This window comes from Ciconia boyciana, chromosome 14, assembly GCF_034638445.1.
Source record: "Ciconia boyciana chromosome 14, ASM3463844v1, whole genome shotgun sequence".
In the NCBI taxonomy this organism is placed as follows: domain Eukaryota; kingdom Metazoa; phylum Chordata; class Aves; order Ciconiiformes; family Ciconiidae; genus Ciconia; species Ciconia boyciana.
The window spans coordinates 16,072,276-16,082,280 of record NC_132947.1 but is presented as its reverse complement, the minus strand read 5'-3'; the positions used below and the strand labels follow the sequence as shown (position 1 = coordinate 16,082,280).

The 10,005-nt window shown below is 40.2% G+C and overlaps 1 protein-coding gene across 1 annotated transcript; it reads right to left on the bottom strand.

Moving 5' to 3' along the window:
* Window positions 1-1,106: 1,106 nt before the first annotated feature.
* On the bottom strand, window positions 1,107-8,287 carry ASIP (agouti signaling protein). The gene is made up of 3 exons (XM_072879535.1): window positions 8,107-8,287; window positions 2,990-3,051; window positions 1,107-1,304 (listed from the first exon to the last, which is right to left on the bottom strand). The coding sequence occupies exons 1-3, from the start codon at window positions 8,285-8,287 to the stop codon at window positions 1,107-1,109; spliced, it is 441 nt and encodes a 146-aa protein (XP_072735636.1).
* Between the last annotated feature and the right edge of the window lie 1,718 nt (window positions 8,288-10,005).

Genomic DNA, 10,005 nt, shown 5'->3' with positions numbered 1-10,005 from the left:
CTTTAAGGGTTGGTACAGCATTCGATAATTTTTTATTTCCTGTGGTCACTGGTTGCATGCAGCACATGGAGATTGCCACCTAAATTCATGCTTGGGGTAGATGCTGGGAGTTGCCCGTAGTAAGAATGGGCAAAGAAGGAGGGATTGATTGCTTGTAATAGTTTTCTTCAAGATGTACATGTGGGATACACATTTATTTTTTTGCTGATCTTTCCTTTCTTCCTCAGAGTTCTGGATAGGTGTTCCTGCTTTTGGGCTCTATATGCACTATGTCCTTGACAGCAGGAGAAGGGCTGAGGACTCAACTCCTATGGATACGGCTGGGGAAAAAATTCTGATTTTTAAGTCGTGAGGCACAGATACATGTATATTTGAACCCTGAATGTATTATTATTATACACCTTGGAGATACTGGTTACTGGTAGAATGATTAAAAACCCTGGAGGTGGATGTACTGATGCTCAGCTGGGAATGATTAAAAAATTGCCCTATTGTTTTGGGTCTGTCTTTTCAGGTAGGATAACCTATGTAAATTCTTGTCCTGATTTTTGCTGAATGTGTGAAAAGGGATAACCCTGATACCTGCATTTTCAGCATGATATTTTGGCTGTGCTGAAAGTTGGTGCTGTGCTGTCCTTGTGGGCAAATCCAGGCTTTGGTCCCTCACTGGATTAACCAGTCCTGTTTTAGTGTGGCCGTTAGTGTGCCGTTGGTGCAGGTTTTGTGGTGCCGGTTAGGCAATACTGCAGTCTGTGGTTAATATAACCCTTCAAAAAACAAAAAAAAAAAATCCCAAACCAAAGAAAAAAAAAAACAAACCAAAACCAAAAAAAACCCAAACCAACAAGAACTCAGAATTGTTCTTAAAATGCAGGTCAGCTTTGCTAAAAATAGTTGTTCAATGTCAATCTCCCTGGTTGTCTGCTCCCTGAAAAAACATCCTGTTTATGATAGCATTAACCCCATGGGGAAGAAAAAAAATACTGTCCACTTAATTTTAAGAGGGGCAAATCCAAGCTGCCAGCTTCAAAGCTCTCTACTTTGATTGCTGTACACATGGGGCAGTTTGAAATATACACTTGAGAAGCTAATGAAAGACAGAAGCCTTATTGTGTTCCCAGTTTGAGTGAACACTTTGGGTTTAACATTAGACATTGGCAGATGGTCTGAAAAATTCGGCATTTGCACAAAGCACAGTAGTTACAACATGAATTCAAGTGTGGTTTGCAGGTTTTGAAGTTCGGCACGCAGTCAGCAGCTGGTGTGGGCCTTGTTTTTTGAGATGTTTTCAGTTCAGCTTTTTTCTAGAAGAAAAAACATCAAAATTCATATAAACGTAAAATGAGTATGGGTCAGAATAAAGCATAGGTGCAAAGAAAGTGAACCATGGGAACTTCTGGCTTGAGATGAGTAGGTGGTTGCTAGCAGTGAGACCTATATTAGTAGCAATCTGTGGTGGGACTGGATCATGGGAAATGCTGGCTTGAGACAAACCTACCGAGCAAAATGGTAAATCTCATGAGCCCCATATTTTGAGCATTAGAAATATGACTGGATAGAACATTGGGAAATGCTCTGTAGGGAAGAATGTGGCAGCAGTGAAGAAAGGGACACAAGAATCTGCAAAGACAACGACGTTATTGGTAGAACAAAGTAAGGAATTACTCTTGGATTCCCAAACTTTTCAAATGAAAGAGTGAAACCTCCCTGTCAGTCTGCGGGGCTGGTACCCACTTCGTTTCATGAGCTGCGGGCTGAGAGAGAGGGGACGTGACTTGGCAATGCTCTACCTTGCATGGTTGGTTTGTCAAGCTGCCTTTAGAGCTCGGTAATCCTTTGTACATTGGATTTGTGCATGGGAATCCTTAACTGCAGACACAGGTAAGTGAGCTGAAAAAGATCTCTTGGGCTACCCAAGGAGTGCTGCTTCTCTGTCTGCGATTCAGAAAGGTGGAAAACTTTGGGTTGATCAGCATGTGCCTGGGACCCAGGAGAGGTCTCTCGAGCCCTCCAGCTACAGGGACCCTATGCACTTTTTTAACTTGGTAGTTTCTCAGGAGTTTCGATTTTGAGGTAAATTGTTCTGTGTTCTCTAAGCGCTTTAGGAGCTTTTAAGCCAAAATACTTTGACAAAGTTTGATTGCAGGAATGTCCTGCTATGAGCCAAAGGTGGAACTAAATGACGTCCTGAGGCCCCTTTCAATCTGGGTCATCCTGTGAATTTAGGAAGTGTTTCAAGGAAGGTTAACCACACATGACATCAATTAGAAAGGAAAAGGAGAAGCTCTAAATGTTTCTGGTTGCAGCAATGACTGGTTTGGCTATAAATGGCTATCATGACATATTAAAAATAAAGTAAAAATGCTATTTTCTATTCTTCTAGACAATCTTTAAAATATAGGAGTCCGGCCCATGTAATACTTCACATTCGAGATCTATGGGTAACATCACATTAAGGAAATCTATCAATCTGAATCTACTGATCTGATAAAATTACTAGTTAACATTTTCAACCAAATACCAACTTCTTTGTACGCTTCTACTTTAATTTTTTTGGCACCTACAGTTAAAAATCAGCAGATAGTGAGTTTGTGCCTCTGGGCTGCAGAGCCTGTACCATTAACCCACATGGTGTGACTGGGAATGATACCTCTTTATGGCGGATGCCTAAATAGTTTTACAAGTACTTAAACCAGTTCAAGGTTTAAGTACCTTTTGTGTGAGAGGACTGTAAAAAACAAAAGCAAAATCAAAACCAACAAGACTCCCCAAACCCAAACAATAACATCTAACTAATCTAAGATCAGAGAGTTTTCTTTCCACCAGTAATGTTTTGCATCTGTTTTTACAGTATTTAGAGCTTCAAACTGGATGTAAATTATTTATATTGGGGAATGGCTGTAAAAGCCTTGCAAATGAATGCACAGAGGAAAACTATAGAAGTAATAAACCATTCTAATTCAACGATGTTTTCTGAACAGCCTCCTACCTTGGAAGATTTCTTGTTTTCTGCTTCTTTCCTGCTGACTTGCTGGGATCTTTTAGTTAAATCTTCAAAGAGAATAGCACAACATAATATTAAATCAGTTTTACAGCACATGTAATTTAACTGAGATGCTTAGTACTATTTTTGTGCGAGAGAAGGCAGATAACCTGCATTGCCACCTCATCACCGTATGTTTTGCAGGGAAGACATTCATCTCCAGGAGCCGTCCTCACTTACACATAGCGTGTCTGGACTCGTGCCGTCATTGTTGCTTGTGCGGAGTGGAAAAACACTGTTTTGTATTTCAGGAGGGCTTTTTTATACATTGTTCGGTCAGATACGAACAAGGTCAGATACGAACAAGGAAAATAATTTCAGAGAAATAAAATTAAAGATCTCTGTAAAAGATGGGGGTACTTATGCGCATTAGTCACATGAACAAAAATAGGAAAAACCTTTAGAAGTCCATATTTTTTTCTGCTAAAAGGTGGTGTTACCTGCATAATTTTGGCAGCAATTAACAAGTGTACGGTGGTTTTCACAAGCAAAAACCTCTTTGCTGATTTGGCATAAACTCTTCATCTGTATGATGCCACCTTTCATTCTTCAGTTCTTTGTTCCTTTTTCACCTACTATCTTGTTTTACAAAATGTTCCTTGCAAAGGTGTTTCATTAATGCGCCTGTAGCTTTGAAAGGTTTGTGAATATTCATACAGTTGAATCTTGGATCTGGTGAATTTAGGGGGGGTGTTCAGACTATGCCTGATGTAACTTTCTTTTTTCTCTTTAGATCAAATCACTAGTATTTGTGAACTTCCTCATTTTATCCCTTGAGGGCTAATAGCATTTATTGCAGTTGTTGTTGTTATTATCATATCAGCTCTAATGCTATTTATTACTATATATAAACTCCATGACTAAGACTTGTCTTGGGATCTAACACAGCAAGACTGTGAAAGTGAGACACTTCCCAGCTCACTAAGCTGTTACGGTATTTTTGATACCTTTTTCTGTGTGCAGGGGGTTTGTAATAAGCACTACCTGTGTGTAATGAATGATTGGGATAAAAAATTTACATACGCCCACTGATGAATGGTGGCTCCTTGTCTATTCCAGTATTTGCTATCCATATCTTTTTGAATATTTAATAATTGCCAGGATTTACAGAATCACAGAATGAAGAATACACGTTCTGGGCTGTTTTGGAGGGTTTCATTTATTATCCTTGCATGATTACAGTTAGGGTTATACATCTTTAAGAAACTCTGGGAGGAAAAACTATACTTCAAGCATGTAAAGTTATTGTCACTTAATAAGAGCACATCTTAAAAAAGGCATTGCACTAACTAGGATTAATGGTTTAGATCCAGTTCCAGCTAGCAGATAATGTTGGCTTTGTTATACTGCCCTTTGAAACTTTCTGATGGTAAACAAGATGCTTGCAAGCCGTTTAATTCTACATTAATTTAACTTTCTATAGCACAATTGTACAGGATTGTCTGCATTGCTTTGCCTATAAAATTGTTTTGAAAACATTCAGTTAAAGGGTGTATGATGTCATTAAACTGATTTAAACATTAGCATAATGTAAATGCACTTTAATTATTCCAGGGAATTCAGTAAAGAAGAAAATGATGCCCAGTGGACAGATGAGAGGGAAATGTAGAGATGCTTTTTTTGACAGGTGAGTGCTGTAATTGTCTCTTCTACAGTTCCTCTGGGTTGGGTAAAACACCTGCTTTTCCCAGCTGGCCTCTAATCTCATATTCCTCACGCTCTACCTACCGTGTTTTCAACAGCTGCCCAACTGACCAGCTCCTTACAAATCTCATCTGTGACAATACGGGAAAATGTAATACAGGCTTGTGAAAATATTGATAATACCCACCTCTAACCCCTGTTGATACAACTGTGATTTGAAGTGCTATAGAAAGCATGTATTAATTAGATGATTGCGTGTTTTACTAGTTGATGCTAGTAAATCCTCTGCTTACCTTTTAAGATGTGATTCAACTCCAGCCTCGGGTTTTATTGAATTTGAGCCAGACATATCATCTTTTGATACCATGAGCATTGTGATTGACAGGTGTGTAAACAGCTGATTGCAAATGAGTTTTATTACTCAAGTGTGGCTACAGCAACATTTAAAAACTGAGCTGTAACACGAGTGCCTTCATCTCTGTTCTGTGTAGCCGACCAGAAGGAACAGGACCTTGTATAAGAAAATGTCACTGAGATAGGGAGCTCAATCCAAAATGTTTAAGTCAAGCTGACAAGAAATTTTGCTGTTAGTTTATACAAAAATAGACTATGTAAATCAGCGTGGCAAATTATAACTGATAAATCGTAAAGAAATTGACAGTATCAGGAAGGGAGAGGAGGCTGTGGTTATTTAAACACTCTCTTAATATTTGCTCTAAATTAATTGTTTCTGTGGCAGTGATGGGAAAGACCAGCCTGTCAACCTTTTGCCATGACACTGTTGTTGTTATAAATATTACCACGTGCGGCTTCATCCCCCCCCCCCGAGTGTTGCAGGGGTTTTGCTGGGGCTGCAGGCAGAGGGAACGGTGGCAGCGCTGGAGGAGCCACCTCTGCGCCTGCCCTTCCTCCTTCTGTCTGGCTGCTTTTTCCAGCTCCTTTCCCCTGTTTGCATTAGTTTCGACCTGTTTCCATCCTCCGCAGGACTGTCTCCAAGGCATTCTCTCTCCCTCTAGCAACTCTTCCCACTCATTTCAGCACCCAGCGCCATGAAGGCCACGGCTCCACTTCTTCATCCCACTGCTGCATAATGCACACAACCTGGCAAAAATCAGGGGAAAAGGATGGGCCTCCAGTTATGTCTCATAGTACGCTGGAGTGAGGCAAGTGACCTTCCTCCCAGCTCACTTCAGTGAAAATGATGAGACCTGCTGTCACCCTCCTGCTCGCAGCGGGAGGTATCAGCAGGGCTGGAAGGTCCCTCGGTCTGGTAACCTGAATGCCAAAACAATGTCAGCGCGTGTCCTTTCTCCTGCACCTTCTTTCTCCACCCATTTGAAAGGTCACGGCTAGGGACCTTCAAACGCTTTGCGTATGCCATGCATTAATGCATGCTTTTGATTAACTTATATTTAGTTTATCAAGTTATAATTCAATTATTTTAGTTAATAAGTGATAGAGGTAATGTGGCTACTGGATGTCTGAAATAAAACCCAGAAAGGTTTGAGCATGTGCCATTTCAGCTCCAGAATAAACTATTTCCAAACTTAGGTCAGATTCTATTGAATGAGAAAAAGAGGAATGATTTGTCTCAGTTTTATTACTTATTTTGTATTTTTTCAATTTTCTTTAGGTGTGGGGAGTGGAGGATCAGACTGCCCTCTGGCCTTTGGACAAGTGGGCTGCAGAAAGGCCTTGGGATACCTCTGGAAATGCCTCGTGCCCCAAGAAAGTGAGCGCAGCCCTGGCCAGCAGTGTTACAGTGGGTTTTGCATCTGTATTTTCCTTTCTGGAATAGTCAGCCAAGACAAGCGGACTACAGAAGAGGTGAGTGTTATGCCAAGATCTGCTCTTTTGAGTTATTCTTGCATTTTCAGCATCAAATGTTGGTTCTGTTTGTATGCATGTAGGAGAAGAACGAGTGTAAAGGTGAGCTGGAGGTTATGCTGTTTGCTTAGATTCAGCCTCTTAGTCTGCTGTGGATTTCTTTTCTTACCTTGGCTAATAGCTTGGTCTCTCTGTTGACTATAAAATGGGAAAGCAGCGTAGCCAGGCTTCACCACGGAGTGGGGAGGATACAGGGATGCTCTGCGCCTGCGGGAGGAGGTGTCTCTTGCAGACAACCAGATGGGGCAGAGAGGGAGGAAGGGTTTCTGTGAGGCACTGCCGAACCATCCAAAGCAAAAGGATCTGACAGCCTTAGGGGATTTTTGCTATCTTGGATGTCTGTTGGCAAAGCAGTTGGTATGACATAGCCTAGCTGCCATGTTTAAGGCATGGGCGCATTTTTGCGAGAAGATAGAGAAATCAGCTGAAGGGAATGTATTTTATATCTCTGATTTTAACTGGAATAAAAATATTATTGAAAGTGTGAGACCGAAGGCATCTAGGATCACAAGGACCATGAAATGATATGGCCTGGGAGGCTGCAGAACAGCACAAGCTTTAATAAACTTGGAGTTAAACAACCTTGAGTTAACTCAGGATTCAGAGGTTCAGATTTCATTGGACAGGCATGTGGGGTGCAACTGTTTCTCCTTAAAGCAACATTGTCTTGAGCAAGAGTGTAGAGAAAACGCAGGAAACAAAGCAGCTTGGTTTCCTATCTTAAGCAAAAGTCCTAAAAACCTGTAGAAAGGGGCTAAACAAGAGAAGCTGTATTTTTTTTGAATTATTAAAATTTTGACACAGTTATGATGTTCTGCAGCTAATTATCCCCAAATACCCGTAAGTTTCTTGAAAGAAAAAAGTTGGCTTAAATAACATTTGAAAGAGTTAGGGCACACACTAGGAAAAAATTTTGTCAAGAAAAGAGTTAAGCATTGCCCTAACAAGGTTTTTCCTAACAGGACAGATGGTCACCTGCCAGTAAAGGCAGGGACATAGCTGGTCCTGTCTTGGATAAATAGATGACCTGCAAGGCTGTCCCTTGCAGTGCTCTTTTCTTCCCCTGGTTAAGGATCGCTTAGCACACAGGTAAATTGAGGTTATATTAATACTTTAGAGAACTGTTGATTTCTCTGCCACAAGAGCAGGTCCTAAAAAAAAAAAGTTATGTTCACTTTTTCTATTTGCACTAGACTTTCAAAGGAAGATTAATGCCTATATTAATGGAAACACACTTCTCTTCAATATAAAAAGACTTAGAGTATGATAGGACCTGAAGTGAAATCTGTAAAACTAAAATAAGTTGTCTGATTTTTTTTTCTTTTTTTTTTTTTTTTTACTCTAAACTGTGGTTTGCCACATTGCCATTCTTGGATGCTGTGGCTGCATTCCCACTGCAGTTCTGCATACCACTAAGGCATTTGTATGAAATTGCAATGTTGCAGTAAGCTATCAAAATAATCCATATTAATTGACAGTTGTATTTTCTGCAAATCTTGTTAATTTGGCACCAAATGGCAGATTTTACTAACCTACTATAGAGATGGCTGGGACATCTTGGAGATTCATTTTGTTGCTCCTTGACACGTCGCATTCTGTCTTCTCTTCAATTACCATATGAGAATTGGCAGCTCTGAGCAAACTGTAGCAGAGCAATAGGCTTAGGAAGAGGTTCCTACTTTCCATCCTAGGGAGGAAAAATTCCATTGTCATGAAAACCAAAGTCAGTCAAAACCTGCGTGTAGAAGAGACGCAAGGATACAAATCTCACCAATAGTTTTCTGTCATGTTGTGCAGCTTTAGCAACATACCTTTGACAATTCTTTTGTTTCCAGCACTTTGCCTCTGATACCGGAATACCTAAGACAGCATTTTTCCACTCAGACAACTGAAATCTCAAATATAACTCTCTTAGATGTTTTTTTTTTCTTTTTTCCTGATTCTTTTCTCAAAAGATTTACTTTCCCAAAAGCTGTGAGTTCTCCCCACTGAGCTTTACAGTGCTGTTTATCAGGTGACGAAGGGGAGAAGAACTACTTCTGTCACTTTTGACCAGCTCAATCACATCATCAGATTTTCCCCAGAAAATCTTGTTTACAAATTTGTGCTAGAAAACCTAGAAAAATGATGATAATTTAAAAACACCACAAATTGTTTCCTATTAGTTTTTTCCATTTAAAAATAAGTCATGGAGAAATACCCTGTTTTCTTATACCCCGATGTGGCTGCTCTGATCCCATAGTGAATCATAGCGGTAACTCATGCAAGTTATAAAAGGCCCAGTGCTGTAAAGCATTTATGGACCTTAGGGTTTAGTATGTACTTAATAACTTCTAAGATGTAACAAAGTCTATGGGATTTGAGCATGCTTATGGAGAAACCTGAGCTTTGCTGAATGTGGCCATACACCTTGGAAGAAAGCCACTGGCCCTGGCCAACCTCTGCGTGACGCACTGCAGCTATACAGGGTACACAGAGCGTATCACAATCCTGGCCTCCTTTTCTTGTAGATTCTTAACACTGTTGAAGTTCAAAGTTGATTTTTATTTCCATGTGCATTAGTTTTATGCTGTGGCAGAGTTATGGGAGCCTTCCCCCAGAGGCACTGCCAGCCTCCAGATTTATGGGTAGCTTTTTGTCAGTGAAAAGCTGCTGGTAGCAGTAAAAGGAGGGAGTGAAACCAAATGTTTTGAGCAATTAATCTGGTTGTAATTACTAGAGAGTTAAAAGATTAAGAGTTTCTGCATTGGAAGAGCTTCAATCTAATCACTGCTGCTAAACTGAGCTTGAATTACACTTGCTTTTATAACCTCCACTGACCCACTCTTCCTTGTGAGATGTCAAATATTATGCCTCTAATTCCAAGTGTTTGGGCTCATTTCTAAAATAGTCTGTTCTACAGGCTGTGCTCATGTAACAAATCAGTGCTGGGTACATCAACGTTGCTTTCATTGCTGGTTATAGCTGTGCCATGAGGATATGCACCCAGATCTATTAGGACTCTATTAGGATTAGCAGGGGTGCATGTGCTGGATCCTGTGTGATTTAGACATCTGCATGAGCTGCAACCAAAATAGATATATCCGAGCTTGGAGTTTTACAGTAGGGGCGATTAACCTATGGGGAACTGAGTGCTGCTATGTTTGTATTTCAAATGATATGCAGCTGGTGTAGTTCAAAGCTGGTATGAAAGTTGAGACCCAAGTTGGATCATAGTCATGACTGTGGATAGACATATCCTTTGAATGAATTGATTAAAATTTTGTAATAGGAGATGGGAGGAGTCTTTAATGTGATCACAAATCACCTACTAGAGGAGAAAGTACATCTTCTTTAGAAGAAAATAAAAAAATGCAATAAACAAAAGGAACAAGTCCTACCATGAAAACTTGTTGTGATGGTAAAATTGTAGGCTTGAATTTTCAGCAACT

Excerpts from the sequence above, each read along its gene's own strand:
- ASIP (XM_072879535.1), bottom strand. The coding sequence starts at position 8,287 with ATGACAATGGAATTTTTCCTCCCTAGGATGGAAAGTAGGAACCTCTTC. Across the intron at positions 3,052-8,106 it reads CCCAGCCATCTCTATAGTAG|ATTTAACTAAAAGATCCCAG; the intron begins GTTAGTAAAATC and ends TTCTCTTTGAAG. Across the intron at positions 1,305-2,989 it reads AAAACAAGAAATCTTCCAAG|AAAAAAGCTGAACTGAAAAC; the intron begins GTAGGAGGCTGT and ends TTTTTCTTCTAG.